Here is a 21408-nt window from a genome sequence, read left to right as displayed (position 1 = left end):
TCGGATTGAACTGACACACTGCAAACAAGACACACTGGTTTGAAAGGACAGAAATATGATTAATATATTTTAACAGAACAGGTAGGACTATTAATATAGACATAGGTGATTTTACCACTGTAATCAGATCAACATTATGTTATGGTCATTGAATTGTTTATCCCACTAACCACGTGTTAAATGTGTAGTGTAGCCTACACTGTGTAGGACTATGAATTGGGAAGCTATAGGCTATTTTTTAATAGGCTAATTATGTTCTGGCCCGCAGACTAGCTACAAGCCCAGCAACAAATTGACTGGAGGCCAAACCTAGTTACCAACCCACATTGTATATTGTCAATTCAATTTCCCCCATCATCCCAATACAGATCATTCAAATGTGTGGTTATAGTGCTAAACTTGAAGGACTCATTGTCTATGTGAATATAAATTATGTTGTTCCCCACCAGTGCCCTCAGAAGAGGAAACAACGATACAATGTAGTCTAACAACATCTCTCTCAAACAGCACAGATGTGATTCACTGTAGAAGCACTGGTCCTCTTACATTTTAATTCCAGGTTGCATATTACAATATTTAAAGGCATATCAGATGGTCTGTTCTGACCATAACAGTCACACCAAGCATAGGGTTGGTTGGTATAAGATTGAAATGGGTAAATAATGTACCCATGAAAACCCTATGAAATAGCTCCCCAATACCATCTGATGTATATATTTAATGTATTACATGAATGGTGACCACAGCCCTTCCAACAATACATTTAAATCATGTTTTACTGTGATTGTTTCCACCCTGCTGAATGTTTTCAATGTATTCCATTTCAAATGTGTCTCCCAGTGCAGCTTTACTTCCAGGCTATTATGACACATCTGGCAGTTTCATCTATGTTTCTAGGCCTCGTACAATAAAAAAACATACGTTTTTTTGGTCACTACCATTCCACAAAAATACCATGCTATATTTTCTTTATTGTACTACAATCGTACATTTTTGTAAGGGCTGTTCTTCACATCTGGGTGCTGCTGCAGGTTCTCTGCGTCTCTTGACCATGTAAGGCGGGCCGGGCACAAAGCTCAAGACGCCTCTCCACTTCCCTCCATTAGATATTTAACAAGCTGATAATACATCACTCCCGACAGACACAAGCAAAAACTCTTGCATAAATGTAGCAGCCTTAACACCTAATCATTAGTGATCTGACATGCTGTATTACATGGAAACTATAGTCTAGTAACAACAGCAGCTACATAGTCTAGCCTACTATGGCCCTGTCCTTCTGACCAGGGTAAACAAAGTGGTAATGTTGTGTATTGTATATACAGTATGTCACTTCAAACAGTTTATTTCATTTAAGAGAAAAAAAAGTGGTTGCCCAACATTTTATTTTATTTTTACCTTTATTTAACCAGGCAAGTCAGTTAAGAACAAATTCTTATTTTCAATGACGGCCTAGGAACACTGGGTTAACTGTCTGTTCAGGGGCAGAACAACAGATTTGTACCTTGTCAGCTCAGGGGTTTGAACTTGCAACCTTCCGGTTACTAGTCCAACACTCTAACACTCTAACCACTAGGCTAACCCGCCGAACATAAATTCATCTACAAACATTTTTCATTACAATCTTGTCACTTAGCAGATGCTCTTATCCAGAGCAACTTACAGGACAAATACGGTTTAATTGCCTTGCTCAAGGGCACAATGACAGACTTTTCACCTAGTCGGCTTTGGATTCAAACCAGAAACCTTTCAGTTACTGGCCCAACACTCTTAACCGCTAAGCTACCTGCCGCCAGATCAATTAACTTCAACACAGTTATTCAAATACATTCATCATCAATGACTAAAATAATAAATCTAGTATTAAAATACAATTTTAATAAACACAAGTAGATTCATACTGTTTAAACAAAAGTTGAGTAATATTAAATAATCAACCCAAACAAAAAGTTGAGTAATATAAAATAATCGACCCAAACAAATGCTTAAAAATGATCATCACACCATCTTTATCTGATATACATTGTGTACAAAAAACCTTCCTAATATTGAGTTGCACCCCCTTTGTCCTCAGAATTAGCCTCAATTTGTCTGGACTATCCAAGGTGTTGAGGGCATTCCACAGGGATTCTGGCCCAATGCTTCCCACAATTGTGTCTAGCTGGGAGCGGATCTCTACTCCGAATAGCTTGTTCCATCTCCTGCCACAGATGAACACTTGGATTGAGATCTGGTGACTCGTCAGGCCACTGCAGTAAACTGAATTCACTGTCATGTTCTTGGAACCATTCCTGGACAAGCCTTGTGGCATAATCCTACTGAATAAATCTATTTGCAGATGGATAAACTGCTGCCATGAAGGGATGCACCTGATTGGAAATGGTGTTTAGAAATCCTGTGGTATTCCAAGTTGCTCCACTTTTATCAAGGGGCCCAGAGTGTGGCATGAATACAAACTCCACACCATCACCACCAGCCTGCAAAGATGACACGAGGAATGATGGATGTGCTCGTGGTTTCCTGCATACCCTAGTCCTCCCATCAGCATGACACAGCAGGAACAGGGATTCATCAGGCCAGGCAATGTTTTTCAAATTCTCCAGCGTCCAGCGTCTTTTCATTTCTTAGTCAACTCCAACTGCAGTCTCTTGTTTTCTGCTGAAAGCTAATGGGGATCCATAATAAATTCATAATAAATACCACATCATTAAGGATTATAGTTTTCAGCTGGGTTCACCTGGTCAGTCTATGTCATGGAAAGATGTTTTGTACACTCTGTACATGTTGTGTCTACCAGCTCATTCCCACGGAAAACTGCAGAGAGAAGCAGTACCACCCAGTCAACAACTCCATTGTGAGACTCCTCACAGAGGATATTCAACCCTAAGGCCAAATCCAAGGCCATCTCAATATCTTTACAGTAGAAGCTAACAAAACACACCAAAACTGACAAGGTGCACACTGATCAGTAAAGTAAAGAGAGGATAATATACATACTATAACGCTCCCTCTCCTCTGCACAGTTCTCTCACAGTGAGAAACAATTGGATTACAATACAGTGATCTACACTTTCTTCATTTGATCCAATTCAACGTTACCACTTATTTTATGAGATGAGAATTAAGTGGAGTGACTAATCTTAGCTGGTCTGAAAGAACTGATGAGGCTTCTCTCCTTTATGTATACATTGGTGTCATTTTAAATGGCCCAATCTGTAGAATCTCTTCTCACAGTCAGTGCAGTGATGAGGCTTCTCTCCTGTGTGTATACATTGGTGTCATTTTAAATGGCCCAATCTGTAGAATCTCTTCTCACAGTCAATGAATGCAGTGATAAGGCTTCTCTCCTGTGTGTACACGTTCAAGTCATTTTAAGTGGCACAGAAGAGAGAAACTTGACGCACAGTCAGAGCAGATGTAAGGCTTCTGTAGTAGCAGAATCAGAATTAGTTAGGTAACATTGATAAATAAGATATTGTATTTATATAATAATGCTTATGTGAGATATGTCATTAGAATGTCTTCTTTTGGATAATACTGTTTGCAGTTATCCCTTCTCTGCCAGGGCTTAGTCACATTGGGCCCCAGAGAGGGGAGAGGTCAGGCCTGTCTTCTTATGGGAATGTGTCTAACTATTTACATTTCCCCTCTGAGGTTGCCCTTATCTTGATTTAGTGTATGACCTAAGAGGCTCACTGTCTTTTCTGATCTTGTCCAGGAGGGGGTGTATTTGATATATGCCATTGGATGAGGTAATGTTTTTGGTTCTAAGTGGTACCAAGAACAAGATAAGAACTTAGTTTAGGAGACCAAACTGAACAATAATTTATAGCCAATGCTGTCTGGCTATGTGTGTCTTTGCTATAAAGGATCTCAGCTGCCAATATGAAAGCACTCTCAGAGAATTAATTTATAGACACTGAATTGATCTGAGAGTCACAGGGCTATGGTGACGCTCATATAATTAAAGATGGACTTTATGATAACTCTGACTTGTGTGTGGTTTGCTCTCTCGTGATTTGGTAATACAGGAAATTTCCACGACACTTCTCTCCTATGTGTGCTCTCTGACGACCTTTAAAGCTCAGCTGTTGTTTTAAAACATTTTCCACAGTCAGATCAATGGTCCTTTCTGTTGACCTTGGTGTCTTTTTAAGGTGCTTAGTCGAGAAAACCTCTTTCCACAGTCAGAGCAGGAGTAAGGCTTCTCACCTGTGTGTGTTCTCTGATGACGATTTAGCTCAGTTGATGTTGTGAAGCATTTTACACAGTCAGAGCATACGTAAGGCTTCTCTCCTGTATGCATACGTTCATGTGATTTTAAGTTGCTCAGTAGAGAGAACCTCTTCCCACAGTCAGAACAGGAGTAAGGATTCTCTCCTGTATGTATACGTACATGTGCTTTTAAGTTGCTCAGTTGAGAGAAACTCTTTCCACAGTCAGAGCAGGAGTAAGGCTTCTCTCCTGTGTGTGTTCTCTGATGACGTTTTAGCTCAGTTGATGTTGTGAAGCATTTTACACAGTCAGAGCAGGAGTAAGGCTTCTCTCCTGTATGTATGCGTTCATGTCGTTTTAAGTTACTCAGTAGAGAGAAACTCTTTCCACAGTCAGAGCAGGACACAGGCTTCTCTCCTGTGTGTATCCGTTCATGCACTCTCTGATGAATGATCAGAACCTCTAATGTTGTGAAATTCTTCCCACAGTCAGTACAGGAATACAGATTCTCTCCTGTGTGTATTTTTAGGTGTATTTTCAGCTTTGATAGAAATGGGAAAATCTCCTCACAATGTGGGCAGTGATGAGATCTCTTAGCGCTATGATCTTCCTGCTGTTGCTCTCTGGATGCAGAGAACGTGGCAACATGGTTTCCTGTGTGAACAACATCAGAAGAACTAGTCAGTTGGTGGACAAACTTACTCATTCAATGGTTTTTCTTTACTTTTACTATTTTCTACATTGCAGAATAATAGTGAAGACATCAAAACTATGAAATAACACATATGGAATCATGTAGTAACCAAAAAAAGTGTTAAAATAACTCAAAATATATTTTAGATTCTTCAAAGTAGCCACCCTTTGCCTTGATGACCGCTTTGCACACTTGGCATTATCTCAACCAGCTTCACCTGGAAGGCTTTTCCAACAGTCATGAAGGAGCTCCCACTTATGCTGAGCACTTGTGTTGGCTGCTTTTCCTTCACTCTGCAGTCCAACTCATCTTAAACCATCTCAATTGGGTTGAGGTCGGGGGATTGTGGAGGCCAGGTCATCTGATGCAGCACTCCATCACTCTCATTCTAAGTCAAATAGCCCTTACACAGCCTGGAGGGGTGTTTTGGGTCATTGTCCTGTTGAAAAACAAATGAGTCCCACTAAGCCCATACCAGATGGGATGGCATATTGCTGCAGACTGATGTGGTAGCCATGCTGGTTAATAAATCACTGAGTGTTACCAGCAATGAACTCCACCATCACACCTCCATGCTTCACGGTGAGAACCACACATGCAGAGATCATTCATTCACCTACTCTGCATCTCACAAAGACACAGAAGTTGGAACCAAAAATCTGAAATTTGGACTAATCACACTAAATTACAGATTTCCCCTGGTCTAATGTCAATTGCTCGTGTTTCTTAGCCCAAGCAAGTCTCTTCTTATTGGTGTCCTTTAGTAGTGGTTTATTTGCATCAATTCAACCATGAAGGCCTGATTCACACAGTCTCCTCTGAACAGTTGATGTTGATGTGTCTGTTACTTGAACTCTGAAGCTGGTAACTCTAATGAACTTATCCCCTGCAGCAGAGGTAACTCTGGGTCTTCCTTTCCTGTGGCAGTCCTCGTGAGAGTCAGTTTCATCATAGCGCTTGATGGTTTTTGCAACTGCGCTTGAAGAAACTTTCAAAGTTCTATAAAATGTTCCGGAATTGATTGACCTTTATGTCTTAAAGTAATGGACTGTCATTTCTCTTTGCTTATTTGAGCTGTTCTTGACATAATATGGCCTTGCTCTTTTACCAAATAGGGCTTTCTTCTGTATACCACCCCTACCTTGTCACAATACAACTGATTGGCTAAAACGCATTAAGGAAAGAAATTCCACAAATTAACTTTCAACAAGGCACACCTGTTGATTGAAATGCATTCCAGGTGACTTCCTCATAAAGCTGGTTGAGAGAATGCGAAGAGTGTGCAAAGCATTCATCAAGGCAAAGGGTGGCTACTTTGAAGAATCTCACTTTTTTGGTTACTACATGATTACATATGTGTTACTTAAAGTTTGTTTTCACTTATATTACAATGTAGAAAATAGTAAAAAATAAATAAAACCTTGGAATAAGTAGGTGTCCAAACCTTTGACAGGTACTGTCCATGTCAATCAAATTTATTTTATAAACACTTTTTACATCAGCAGTTGTCACAAAATGCTTTTCAGAAACTCAGCCTAAAACCCCAAAGAGCAAACAATGCAGGTGTAGAAGCACAGCGGCTCGGAAAAGTTAGAAAGAAACGCAGAGAGGAACCAGGACCAAAGGGGTGGCCAGTCCCCTTCTAGCTGTACCGGGTGACATATGTATTCATATCAGTAGGCTGTACAATACAAAAGGGGAATAAAACTATTCTAAAAGTGGGCAAAAGTCATAAATGAGGCATATCATCCTCCACTCACTATCACAAGGGTTAGTAACTACACAGACTCATTTCATATCATCCTCCACTCACTATCACAAGGGTTAGTAACTACACAGACTCATTTCATATCATCCTCCACTCAAAATCACAAGGGTTAGTAACTGGCAGATTGTCTACTTCACTTCTTTAAGTCTACTCTCTGAACACTCCAGACAGCCCAGTGAATAAAACAAATGCTGACAATACTGGTGTCAAACCATGCAAGTCTCAGTAGCATGAAACAACATCTACCTTCTCATTGAAACAGTTCATCATTAAACAGTTCTACTGCACCTTTTCATGCACAGTGGGAAGTTGGAATGAACAACAAACTTAGATAGAACCTGCTCTTACCATGAGAAACAGATTCCCCAATCTTCTCCTCCTCCTCCTCTTCTTCATCTTTAATGATGACATTCAGCTCCAGTGTTTGACTGCAGTCTTCCAGCTTCACTGATGTCATCTCTGGATCCTGCAGTGCAAACTGGGCTTCACTGCCACAATCAGGACCCAGTGAATGAATATTGGTTTGGACATAGTCTGTAATGAGAGAGGCAGGCTGGGTTTGTACTCACTATTGATGTAACCGGTCTCAGACTTAATTCTAGTCGTCCTGTAGTAACAATGAGACACAAAAGTTATTGTCTTGACAGTTCTGGCACTTTCTTTATTCTCTAAAAATATATTATATTTCTTCTTGTTCAATTATCTAATTCAGTGTTTGACTTGGACTGAAATAGGTGCCGGTACTGTTTATATTTAGGTACAGGAGCTCCACAATACTGTTGAGCTAATATTCTATAAGAGGAACATGAGCTCAAACAGTAGAAATTTGAGGTGCCGGTACTCAGTCAAGCACTGATCTCATTTCAAAAGATCTGGTAGCTAAGCATTGACAACAAAACATTACGTAATTCAAATTAGACAAAGTACAAGCTTTAAATTAGACTACACAATGTAAGTGCACTTAAACCATAGTAGGCTCCACAAATTCACATACAGTGGAAGTTACATTAACTACAGTGGGGCAAAAAAGTATTTAGTCAGCCACCAATTGTGCAAGTTCTCCCACTTAAAAAGATGAGAGGCCTGTAATTTTCATCATAGGTACACTTCAACTATGACAGACAAAATGAGAGAAAAACAATTCCAGAAAATCACATTGTAGGATTTTTAATGAATTTACTTGTAAATTATGGTGGAAAATAAGTATTTGGTCACCTACAAACAAGCAAGATTTCTGGCTCTCACAGACCTGTAACTTCTTCTTTAAGAGGCTCCTCTGTCCTCCACTCGTTACCTGTATTAATGGCACCTGTTTGAACTTGTTATCAGTATAAAAGACACCTGTCCACAACCTCAAACAGTCACACTCCAAACTCCACATGCTAGAGAGCATTTGGATGATCCAGAAGAAGATTGGGACCGAGAGACTGAAAAACAGCTTCTATCTAAAGGCCATCAGACTGTTAAACAGCCACCACTAACATTGAGTGGCTGCTGCCAACACACTGTCAATGACACTGACTCAACTCCAGCCACTTTAATAATGGGAATTGATGGGAAATGATGTAAATATATCACTAGCCACTTTAAACAATGCTACCTTAAATAATGTTACTTACCCTACATTATTCATCTCATATGCATACGTATATACTGTACTCTATATCATCGACTGCATCCTTATGTAATACATGTATCACTAGCCACTTTAACTATGCCACTTGGTTTACATACTCATCTCATATGTATATACTGTACTCGATATCATCTACTGTATCTTGCCTATGCTGCTCTGTACCATCACTCATTCATATATCCTTATGTACATATTCTTTATCCCCTTACACTGTGTATAAGACAGTAGTTTTTTGGAATTGTTAGTTAGATTACTTGTTGGTTATTACTGCATTGTCGGAACTAGAAGCACAAGCATTTCGCTACACTCGCATTAACATCTGCTAACCATGTGTATGTGACAAATACAATTTGATTTGATTTGAAGATTGGGAGAATGTCATACGGTCAGATGAAACCAAAATAGAACTTTTTGGTAAAAATAACTCGTCGTGTTTGGAGGACAAAGAATGCTGAGTTGCATCCAAAGAACACCATACCTACTGTGAAGCATGGGGGTGGAAACATCATGCTTTGGGGCGGTTTTTCTGCAAAGGGACCAGGACGACTGATCTGTGTAAAGGAAAGAATGAATGGGGCCATGTATCGTGAGATTTTGAGTGAAACCCCCCCACCTTCCATCAGCAAAGGCATTGAAGATGAAACGTGGCTTGGTCTTTCAGCATGACAAACACACTGCCCGGGCAACGAAGGAGTGGCTTCGTAAGAAGCATTTCAAGGTCCTGGAGTGGCCTAGCCAGTCTCCAGATCTCAACCCCATAGAAAATCTTTGGAGGGAGTTGAAAGTCCCAAAACGTCACTGCTCTAGAGGACATCTGCATGGAGGAATGGGCCAAAATACCAGCAACTGTGTGTGAAAACCTTGTGAAGACTTACAGAAAACGTTTGACCTCTGTCATTGCCAACAAAGGGTATATAACAAAGTATTGAGATAAACTTTTGTTATTGACCAAATACTTATTTTCCACCATAATTTGCAAATAAATTCATTAAAAAACCCTACAATGTGATTTTCAGGATTTTTTTCTCCTAATTTTGTCTGTCATAGTTGAAGTGTACCTATGATGAAAATTACAGGCCTCTCATCTTCTTAAGTGGGAGAACTTGCACAATTGGTGGCTGACTAAATACTTTTTTGCCCCACTGTAAATGCCAAATGACTCAAACATTTTGTACAAGGTTGCAGTATGTTTTAGGCAGCACATGTACTATTTTAAAAATAGTAATAGTATTTCCGTTCACACCATAGTAACATTTATAAAGATAGAAACAACGTAATGTGTCTGAATATTACAACACATGATAATCATTACATTCACCTTCAAAACTGTAGTGCGACTGTGAAATGGTCTCTCTGCACCAGCACTGAAGCCCATTGGAGCAGACAGAGTGGACAGCTCCATTTTACCAGCTCGTGAATTTTACACAAAACCAATAACATGCTAAACAAACTCAGAAAGCTCAAATACTTGTATTCTTTATTAAAACTACATTGAGGAAATTATGTACATTTATTCAGACAAACCAAAAGCTTCTAGCTATGTGACTTGTAAAATAGTTGATCACAATCACCTGGTTTGACTCAAAAATAAAACACCAAACGTGATAATACCTTAACGGATGTTACCTAGCATGGTATGTGTTCCTTCGATAATACATAGAAACCGACACAAAGGTTATCTTCTTGACATCACAGTTCTGGCGTTTTCTTTATTCTGAAGAATGGTGCCTGCCTGGAACTTCCTGTTCCCCCACTACCACAGTGCAGCCTCAGATAGAACAACAAGACAGATATTTCACCAGATGTATAAATGTGAAGCATCCGCTTAGCGTTTCCACTCACTACCAAATATGGTAGTGAGAGGAAGCCCTCTGGCAGGCAGTGGGAGAAGACGGAACGAGATGGATTTTGGCCGACATTCTGCAAATGTTCTAAATCGATGAAACACCTGATCTTAATACAGTTCTGTTTCCAAAACTAAAATATTTTATGAACAAGAGTGGACTAAGATCTGTAGACTTTACCATTTGCAACAGTTTTAAATAATTGCGTAATTTAGAAGGAACGTAAAAGCGAATTGAGTTATTGCACACGAGCGATTCACAGAAGAGTTCCCTAACAGAAACGTGCAGATGTGTTGTATAACGCACCAGTAGGATGTCGCTGACTCCTGCTTGGCTCTGCCCACTATGACTGATCTGTTCCCATTGGAAACGACCAGCTGTGGTCTAATCTTGGATTAGTTGTAAAAATAAAATAAAAACTTGTGCAATTGTCCATTCATTCAGGGAGTGAGCTGAACATCATTGGGTGAGTCAGTGAAACTGGAAAGCTTGATTAGGACTACAACTTCCTCCTCATATTGTACAATGTGTTTCTCCTCACACCTGGCCTAGGCTATTGATGGATTAGAGACAAGGTTGTTTTTATTGATCTCAGATTCTCTGTTTGTCAGTGTCAAAGCAGCCTGTCATTTTGGTCATTTGAGAGGTATTAAACCTGGACGACGCGGCGCAGAATTGGCCCAGCGTTGTCTGGGTTTGGCAGTCATTGTAAATAACAATTGGGTCTTAACTGACTTGCCTAGTTAAATAAATAAAATAATAATTGACCTTTTAAGATTCTGTGAAAGTCTCCAGTCATCTAAAATTGCATGACATTTGTTTTTAAAAGGCCACATTTTTCCTGAACTCCAGGCTACAAAAAATTAACAACTTCCGCAAGTGGCTCCACACCTCTGCTCTTTGCCAGAACGCTAAAGCCACAATAATGCATGCAATACTTTATTATAAAGGTATTTTATTTAATGTCTTCTGGTACCTCAGAGCCCCCCCAGGTCACCCCCCCTCTTGGGATCACTTCTGGTTCCAGCACCTCCCAATTTACACATTAAACACTGGAGAAGCCCCACATCTCCTTTACATAGAGTTATTCAAGCTGTTGATTGTGGCCTGTGGAATGTTGTCCCACTCCTTTTCAATGGCTGTGTGAAATGCCTGGATATTTGCAGGAACAGGAACAAGCTGTCGCAGACATCGATCCAGACCATCCCAAACATGCTCAAAGGGTGACATTTCTGAGTATGCAGGCCACAGAAGAACTGGGACATTTTCAATTGTGTACAGATTCTTGCCACGTGGGGCTGTGCATTGTCATGCTGAAACATGAGGTGATGGCGGCTGATGAATGGCAGGACAATGGGCCTCAGGATCGTGTCATGGTTTCTCTGTGCATTCAAATTGCCATCAATAAAATGCAATTGTGTTTGTTGTTTGTAGCTTATGCCTGCCCATATCATAACCCTGATACCACCATGGGGCACTCTGTTCACAACACTGACATCAGCAAACCACACAACACCATACACGGCAGTCTGCAGATGTGAGGCTAGTTGGGCATACTGACAAATTCTCTAAAACAACAAAGGTAGAGAAATTAACATTAACTGATCTGGCAACAGCTCTGGTGGAAAATCCTGCAGTCAGCTTGCCAATTGCATGCTCCCTTAAAACTTCAGACATCTGTGGCTTTGTGTTGTGTGAAAAAAAAATAGCCCATTTGAGTGGCATTTTTGTATTTATTAGAGATCACCATAAGCTGCTGCCAAGCACCTACTCTTGTCTCCAGCACAAGGTGCACCTGTGTAATGATAATCATGCTATTTAATCAGCTTCTTGATATGCCACACCTGTGAGGTGGATGGATTATCTTGGCAAAGGAGAAATGCTCACTAACGGGGATGTAAAACAAATGTGCACAAAATTTGACAGAAATAAGTTTGTGTGTGTGGAACATTTCTGGGATATTTTATTTCACCTCATGAAACCAACACTTTGCATGTTTCGTTTATATGTTTGTTCAGTGTATACAGTTTTTTTTTTAATCATGCAAAAACTATCAATAACGAAATGTAAATTAAACTAAATCAGCCTGCTTTTCTGTTCTAACCAGGTCCCTACACAGGCTGAGAAGGATCCTATAAGAGCAGAACATTAGTCCTTGTAGTCTTGGAGGCCCAAAAACGTCTCAGCTGCAGATATAATGATGTCCAGCTTCTTGGACGTCTTGTGCAGTACAATGAATAACTGTGGTTATAAATACTAAGAACATCCACCTTCACAATAAGTGTATCCAGATCACTTGATTGACGTACAACATTTACAACTGGTTGAGGTGCATCCACCACCATATCTTCTATAGAACTGTGGCCTCTTGCCCTTATAACTCTCTTAAATACACTCAGGATGTAGTCATTAAAACTCGTTTTTCAACCACTCCACACATTTCTTGTTAACAAACTAAAGTATTTGCAAGTCGGTTAAAGACATCTAATTTGTGCATGGCACAAGTCATTTTTCCAACAATTGTTTACAGACAGATTATTTCACTTTTAATTCACTATATCACAATTCCAGTGGGTCAGAAGTTTACATACACTAAGTTGACTGTGCCTTTAAACAGCTTGGAAAATGATGTCATGGCTTTAGAAGCTTCTGATAGGCTAATTTACATTATTTGAGTCAATTGGAGGTTTACCTGTGGATGTATTTCAAGGTCAACCTTCAAACGTAGTGCCTCTTTGCTTGACATCATGCGAAAATAAAAAATAAATAAGCCAAGACACCAGAAAAAAAAATTGTAGACCTCCACAAGTCTGGTTCATCTTTGGGAGCAATTTCCAAACACCTGAATGTAACACGTTCATCTGTACAAAAAATTGCAAACAAGTATAAACACCTTCTTTGGGATTTGGTTGGCGGATCGCATCCAACTCTTAGGTGCCTACACCTCCACCTACTGTACTGGTGTGAGGCCATTCATAGCCTACATACATTCAATTCATTGATATGCTAATTAATACAAAATTGCCCCGCCAACTATTTGCCCTCTAAAAAATGTGAGGAAAAATGTTATTGGTTTGTGCAGTAGACTGTGACCTCCTCCTCAGCCCCAATTGGCAGTACGCCCAGAACATTGTTCAGTTTCAAGGTCTCAGCACACGCAACAGCAAAATGTTAATTATGAATTATCAATAATGAATAAGCTAAATCATGCAAATATAACTTGTCTGAGTAAGCAGTATAAAGGAGAACTACCAGGACTGCCCCGGCAGAGCTCACGACCAACATATACTATGGTTCTTTAAGTTTGATGGAACCTCTCTAGCTTGTTGATAATAAAGAATGATTCCTTTAAGTTTGAGTCCCATTGTGGTGATTTTCTATAAACGCAAAAAAAAAACACCCCAGACCATGACGGACCCTCCACCTCACTCTGAAAAACACCAAAAGAAAGATGCCCAGGGTCCCTGCTGATCTGCGTGAACGTGCATTATGCATGCTGCAAGGAGGCATGAGGACTGCAGATGTGGCCAGGGCAATAAATTGCAATGTCTGTACTGTGAGACACCGAAGACAGCGCTACAGGGAGACAGGATGGACAGCTGATCGTCCTCGCAGTGGCAGACCACGTGAAACAACACCTGCAAAGGATCGGTACATCCGAACATCACACCTACAGGACAGGTACAGGATGGCAACAACTGCCCAAGTTACACCAGGAACGCACAATCCCTCCATCAGTGCTCAGACTGTCCGCAATACGCTGAGAGAGGCTGGACTGAGGGCTTGTCGGTCTGTTGTCAGGCAGGTCCTTACTAGACAACTTTGCCTATGGGCACAAATTCCCCCCAGAAATGTCTGGGAACTTGCAGGTGCCTTGGTGGAAGAGTGGTGCAACATCTCACAGTAAGAACTGGCAAATCTGGTGCAGTCCATGAGGATGAGATGTACTGCAGTCCTTAAACAGTTCATCATGAAACAGTTCTACCACAACTTTTCATACACAGTGGGAAGTTGTAACGAACAACAAAATGAGATATAACCTGCTCTTACCATGAGAAACCGATGTCCCAATCTTCTCCTCCTCTTCTTCCTCTTTAATGTTGACATTCAGCTCCAGTGTTTGACTGCAGTCTTCCAGCTTCACTGATGCCATCTCTGGATCCTGCAGTGCAAACTGGGCTCCACTGTCACAATCAGGACCCAGTGACTGTCGGTTTGGACTCAGTGTGGAAGGAGAGAGGCAGGCTGGGTTTGTCCTCACTGTTGATGTTAACGGCCTCATACCTGAGTCGGCAAGTAGCACAAAAGAAACAGACCCAAAAGTTATTTTCTTGAAAGTTCTGGCAAGGTCTTTCTTCTCTATAAAATATATTCTATTTTTTATTGTTCAATTATCTAATTCAGTGCTTGACTTGGACTGAAATATTTGCCGATACTCATTTTGTGTGCTGGTACTGTTTATATTTAGGTGCAGGAGCTTCATAATACATTTGTGCTAAAACTTAACCTGTAGTAGATAAATGCATACAAGACTCAAAAACCATTTAGTACAAGGTTACAGTTTGTTTTAGGCAGCAGGATGTGCTATTTTCCTTAATAACCTTGTATTCACTATTTTACTTTTTAAAAAAACAATTATTTCCTGTTCACACCATAGTAACGTTTATAGATAAAGACAAACTGAATTTGTCAACGTTATTACACATGTAGAAAAAAGATAATCATTACATTTAAAGATAATCAAAACAGTAAACCGTAGCTGTAAAATTGTCTCCCTGCTACATCCACACTTCCTGCACTGAAGTCCGTTGACGCAGACCGAGCGGGTGCCGCCATTTTACCACCGTGTGAATTTTTCCTTTCATGGAGCTCTACGGATAATTCCTTCGACCTCATGACTTGGATTTTACTCTGACATGCACTGTCAAATGTGGGCGCTTATATAGACAGGTGTGTGCCTTTCCAATCATGTCCAATCAATTTAATTTACCACAGATTGACAACAATCAAGTTATAGAAATATCTCAAGGATGATCAATGAAAACAAGATGCACCTGAGCTCAATGTCGATTCTCATAGCAAAGGGTTTGAATACTTTTGTAAATGAGGTATTTCTGTTTTTAATTCTTTATAAATGTGAAAACATTCCTAAAAACCTGCGTTTGCTTTGTCATTATGGGGTATTGTATGTAGGTTGATGAGGAACGTTTTTTAATTAATTAATTTTAGAATAAGGTACCTTCTCCGCTATGCAATCTGGTTTCAGAGCTGGTCATGGGTGCACCTCAGCCACGCTCAAGGTCCTAAACGATATCATAACCGCCATCTATAAAAGACAGTCCTGTGCAGCAGTCTTCATCGACCTGGCCAAGGCTTTCGACTCTGTCAATCACCGCATTCTTATCGGCAGACTCAAGAGCCTTGGTTTCTCAAATGACTGCCTTGCCTGGTCCACCAACTACTTCTCAGATAGAGTTCAGTGTGTCAAATCGGAGGGCCTGTTGTCCGGACCTCTGGTAGTCTCTATGGGCGTGCCACAGGGTTCAATTCTCGGGCCGACTCTTTTCTCTGTATATATCAATGATGTAGCACTTGCTGTTGGTGATGCTCTGATCCACCTCTATGCAGACGACACCATTCTGTATAAATCTGTCTCTTCTTTGGGCACTGTGTTAACAAACCTCCAGACAAGCTTAAATGCCATACAACACTCCTTCCTGTGGCCTCCAACTGGTCTTAAATGCAAGTAAAACTAAATGCATGCTCTTCAGCCAATCGCTGCCCGCACCCGCTCGCCCGACTAGCATCACTACTCTGGACAGTTCTGACTTAGGTATTTGTAGTTGTCCACATAATCTAAGTGTCTAGTTAGACTGTAAAATTTCCTTCCAGACTCACATTAAGCATCTCCAATTCAAAATTAAATATAGAATTGGCTTCCTATTTTGCAACAAAGCCTCCTTCACTCATGCAGCTAAATACACCCTCGTAAAACTGACTATCCTACCAAATCCTTGACTTTGGCGATGTCATTTACGAAATAACCTCCAACACTCTACTCAACAAATTGGATGCAGTCTATCACAGTGCCATCCGTTTTGTCACCAAAGCCTCATATACTACCCACCACTGCGACCTGTACACTCTCGTTGGCTGGCCATCGCTTCGTACTCGTCGCCAAACCCACTCGCTCCAGGTCATCTATAAGTCTTTGCTTGGTAAAGCCCCACCTTATGTCAGCTCACTGTTCACCATAACAATACCCACCCGTAGCACGCGCTCCAGCAGGTATATCGCTCTAGTCACCCCCAAAGCCAACTGCTCCTTTGGCCACCTGTCCTTCCAGTTCTCTGCTGCAAATGACTGTAACTAATTGCAAAAATCACTGAAGCTGGAGACACTCACTAACTTTAAGCATCAGCTGTCAGAGCAGCTTACCGATCACTGCACCTGTACACAGCCCATCTGTAAATAGCCCACCCAACTACCTCATCCCCATATTGTTATTTATTTTTGCTATTTTGCACCCCAGTAACTCTACTTGCACATCATCATCTGCACATCTATCACTCCAGTGTTAATGCTAAATTGTAATTATTTCGCCACTATGGCCAGTTGTAAATGAGAACTCGTTCTCAACTGGCCCACCTGGTTAAATAAAGGTGAAATAAAAAATAAATAAAACAGTTCTACAGCAACTCTTCATGCACAGTGGGAAGTTGGACTGAAAAACACCAACTTAAGTTAGATATAACCTGTGCTTACCATGAGAAACAGATGTCCCAATCTTCTCCTCCTCTTCTTCATCTTTTATGTTGGCATTCAGCTCCAGTGTTTGACTGCAGTCTTCCAGCTTCACTGATGCCATCTCTAGATCCTGCAGTGCAAACTGGGCTTTACTGTCACAATCAGGACCCAGTGACTGTAGGTTTGAACTCAGTGTGGAAGGAGAGAGGAAGGCTGGATTTGTCCTCACTGTTGATGTTACTGGCCTCAGACTTAATCTGAGTCAGCCAGTAGTAATAAAGAGAAACGGACACAAAAAGTTAGTGCCAGAACTATCAAGACTTACTTTATTCTCTAAAAATATGGTTAATATTTAGGTGCAGGAGCTCCACAATACTGTTGAGCTAATATTCTATAAGAGGAACATGAGCTCAAACAGTAGAAATTTGAGGTGCTGGTACTCAGCTCCGGTGAGCTCCTGTCCAAGTCAAGCACTGATCTCATTTCAATAGATCTGGTAACTAAGCATTGACAAAACATGAATTAATTCACATTAGACAAAGTATACACTTTAAATTAGGCTACACAACTTAAATTCACTTAATGTATAGTAGATTTCCTGAATTCACATAAATGCCTCAAAACCATTTAGTACAAGGTTGCAGTATGTTTCAGGCAGCACTATGTACTATTTTCCTGAATAACCTTTCCCTCTATTATTTCAATCAAAAACCAATGGTATTTCCGTTCACACCATAGTAACATTTATAGATAGAGAGAAACAACTGAATGTCTCTGAATATTAGTACACATGTAGAAAACTGATAATCATTACATTTAGCTCCAAAACAGTAGTGCAACCGTAAAATTGTCTTTCTCTGCTGCACCCTTAGTGCCTGAACTGGAGTACGTTGATGCAGACCGAGGGGGAACCGCCATTTTACCATCTCCTGAACTATACACAAAACCAAAAACGACGTGTAAAACGAACCCAGAAATCTCAAATAAATTGATCCTTAATGAAATGACCTTGACGAAATGATATACATCCACTCAGACTAACCCAAAGTCTCCATGTGATATGTAAAAAAAAGTGATCACGTTCACTCACGCGTGTTGACATAAAAATAGCACATAAAACCTTTATCAAACGTGATAATACCTTGACGTATTTGTTACCTAGCATGTTATTACATGTTCTTTCGATATTATAACGTGCTATCACATACCAGTAGTAATACATTAGAAAGGGACACTAAAGTTGTCGTCTCGACTGCACAATTCTGGCGTATCCTTTATTCTGAAGAATGATGCGCGCATGCGCGGAACTTCCTGTTCCCCCACTACCAGTTTCTAAACCCAGAGACGTAACAACGCGAGACTTCAGATAACGCTTGTGAAGCAGACCAAGCCGGGGTTTGAGAAGTCAATGAGAGAAGTGAACAATTTTGATACTTTTGCAGCGGCTAATGGGGATCCTAATAAATACCAAAAAGATTCAGTCGGCACACACTTGAAACATGGCCATTCTTTTATCAATTTTATAACTGCAGTGGTTTATTCACAATCGCTCTCACTGCGTATCTTACATATCTCAGCATCACATGAATAGGCAGACACTCTTCCAGCGAAACTCCAGATATAACACATTTTTTGCTACCCTACTTCGAAAAACAATGCTCTCTCCTTCTGCTCTTCTGAGACGCATGAAATCAAAACAAAACCACTACTGGTCACTCTGACTGACTCTACCTTTCCTCATGCCTCCTTTACCATCTTCCTGACCTCAAATGATCTCCCAAAATGCACAATTGTTGATGAATCGCGCTCCAAAAGAAACCAATGTTCGTTTACAACTTTTGGTCTGTTTGCTCCATTTTTCGTTGTCTCCGTCTTCCATTGATTCTTACCAACTTTACTCAACTGGGAGATATCAGACTCGAACAGCACATCCGCTTCGCCATATTTCCCTCCACAAAACCAGACACACCCCGCTACGGACTAACTCCTGAATGTACAGTATAATCCTGCATTGAATAAAGCCAACAACTACAGGTTAAAGGGGAATTTCACGCTGGTTTAGTAATGGCATCCATCAGTGGCGATGTCCATCATAGACTTTATTTCGCCCAAAATTGTCGCCTGTTTTGATCCAAAACTAGCCGAAGGTCAGCCTGATCAGCTTGTACTCATTGAAATGCATGAGATACACGAATACATGTATACAATATTGCATGAGTTTGATTATTTTTGATACACAATATAATGAAATATATTTATTTAAAATTAAAATTAAAAATCGAATATCTTGGAAGATGTTCTGATATAGACAGAATGACTGAAAATTACCTGTAATTTTAAATCATTAGTTTACAATTTCACAAGGGAATTTATTACAATTTATAACCGTCATGTCTCCAAAACTGGGAGAAGCCGAAAGAGCAAGTCATTCACCCGACATTTGTTCCTCATGAAGGTAAACACAACGACACGAGGATAATTGTAAGCATCAACATTTCTGAAAACGTTTTTAATTTGATAAGGTTGTTTTATTAATTATCCGTTTCTGTTAATGTCGCAAACTATTATTTTCTCTAGGCTAACATAAGCAACTGCCTGGATACTTGCATGCTAACTAATAAACTACCGCTAGTTAACACTAATTTAGTTGCTAGATAGGCGGGAAAGCAGGGCCAACATATTTGATGGTTGTACAAACTGTCAGCTAGTTTACTCTATCGGTTTAGCTAACTACGGTTAGCTTTGTTTTCTGGTAACGGGTGTGGAGTCATTGCTTTTTGACCATTTAAAAAAAAATGAACTAGCTAGACATCAACGTTACTCTCTGGGTACCTACCGTGAAGCTGGTTGGTTTGCTAACTAACTGTAGTATGGGTTAGCTATCTAGCTAGCTAAGAAGGTTAGCTCACAGGGGAGCTAATCCCCTAATCTTACTACATTTGCACACACTGCATATAATTGTTTCTATTGTGTTGACTGAACGTTTGTTTATCCCATGTGTAACTCTGTGTTGTTTTTGTCGCACTGCTTTGCTTTATCTTGGCCAGGTCTCAGTTGTAAATGAGAACTTGTTCTCAACTAGCCTACCTGGTTAAATAAAGGAGTTCTCAACTGGCCTACCTGGTTAAATAAAGGAGTTCTCAACTAGCCTACCTGGTTAAATAAAGGAGTTCTCAACTGGCCTACCTGGTTAAATAAACGTGTTCTCAACTAGCCTACCTGGTTAAATAAAGGAGTTCTCAACTAGCCTACCTGGTTAAATAAAGGTGTTCTCAACTAGCCTACCTGGTTAAATAAAGGTGTTCTCAACTGGTGTTCTCAACTAGCCTACCTGGTTATATAAAGGTGTTCTCAACTGGCCTACCTGGTTAAATAAAGGTGTTCTCAACTAGCCTACCTGGTTAAATAAACGTGTTCTCAACTAGCCTACCTGGTTAAATAAAGGTGAAATAAATCAAATAAAAATAAGTAACTTCCAGGGTTTCAAACAAAGTCTCTTGACACAGATTAAGGTTAAGCAACATTGGTGGTAAGAACACAAAGGACTGTGCCCACAAGGTCATGGACAGGTATGTTATATCTTTAGAATGGATCCGGGTAAGTCATTTTAAAAGGTATCGTTAGTGATAAACTGTCTGCAACAAAGACTGTGTACTCTGTTGTCAACCGTACCTATAAACATGTAATTATTCTGTAGTATATTTTGTATTAATAACTGGGTGGTTTGAGCCCTGAAAGCTGATTGGCTAACAGCCATGGTATATTTAAGCAATAATACATGAGAGCCCATGTGTTATGATGACATTTATCATGGCTGTGAGTGTCATAGCTAAAAGAAAAGTCCTCTGTTTTGTGGTAAGGTCATATAATCTGTTGTTTGTCTTCTAAACCAATTATGAATTTGCATGGTGGTAATTGGTACACAAAATATAATATATGTTTATAGATGTGCTGTTGTATATTTGCTGTATTGCTAAAATAAAGGTTCAATATAATAAGTAATAAACTTGAGTTCTTACAGATTTTGTTTTAGTGATAAAGACTGACTACAAAGAGACAACATTCAAGTCCTCCATCCCCCACTTAGTCTGACTACTGCTCCCTCTGCATTCTCTTGAATAAAAATGTTTTACATTTGACTTTGAGCTTGGTATGATTTTATTAATATGCCATTTTGGATAACCAAAGTTCATTCTTTTTATGAGGTGTTCCCCATCTGCAGCCATATGAAATGCCAGAACCAGCGCTATGCACCATCGATGCGTGGTATGGGATAGTTACCAGGTCCTGTGACTTTGAGCGTGACATTTTGTGATAACATGACCTCTCATTCTGGGAGTAGGGAGCCAGGTTTGGACATTGTGATTTGTCGTGGTCTCCTGTTAGACATTTTATGTAGGGAAGCTAATGATCCAGGTACACATTTCTGGCGTGATATTGATAGTTGTACCAGGTACCTGTGACTTTGGGTTAGCGTGGTATGATAGTTACCAGGTACGTGACT

At 40.1% G+C, this 21408-nt stretch overlaps 1 protein-coding gene across 6 annotated transcripts; it reads right to left on the bottom strand.

Annotated features, from left to right (window-relative positions):
* Nucleotides 1-441: 441 nt before the first annotated feature.
* Nucleotides 442-18846, bottom strand: LOC121843263 (zinc finger protein 664-like). Of its 6 annotated transcripts, none has more exons than XM_042312863.1 (6): nt 18113-18241; nt 16923-17161; nt 14208-14441; nt 7026-7211; nt 4213-4869; nt 442-2665 (listed from the first exon to the last, which is right to left on the bottom strand). In XM_042312863.1, the coding sequence occupies exons 2-6, from the start codon at nt 17023-17025 to the stop codon at nt 2625-2627; spliced, it is 1221 nt and encodes a 406-aa protein (XP_042168797.1). In that variant the 5' UTR covers nt 17026-17161; nt 18113-18241; the 3' UTR covers nt 442-2624. The 6 variants fall into 6 exon arrangements, with proteins under 6 accessions (XP_042168797.1, XP_042168798.1, XP_042168796.1 ...); XM_042312864.1 differs by having other exon boundaries at nt 442-3259; nt 4397-4869; XM_042312862.1 differs by lacking the exons at nt 442-2665; nt 18113-18241 and adding an exon at nt 18636-18846 and having other exon boundaries at nt 3947-4869.
* Between the last annotated feature and the right edge of the window lie 2562 nt (nt 18847-21408).

The sequence above is a fragment of the Oncorhynchus tshawytscha genome, unplaced genomic scaffold, assembly GCF_018296145.1.
Source record: "Oncorhynchus tshawytscha isolate Ot180627B unplaced genomic scaffold, Otsh_v2.0 Un_contig_8524_pilon_pilon, whole genome shotgun sequence".
Classification (NCBI taxonomy): Eukaryota; Metazoa; Chordata; class Actinopteri; order Salmoniformes; family Salmonidae; genus Oncorhynchus; species Oncorhynchus tshawytscha.
The sequence above is the reverse complement of the archived record's forward strand: the minus strand, read 5'-3'. Positions and strand labels throughout refer to the sequence as shown.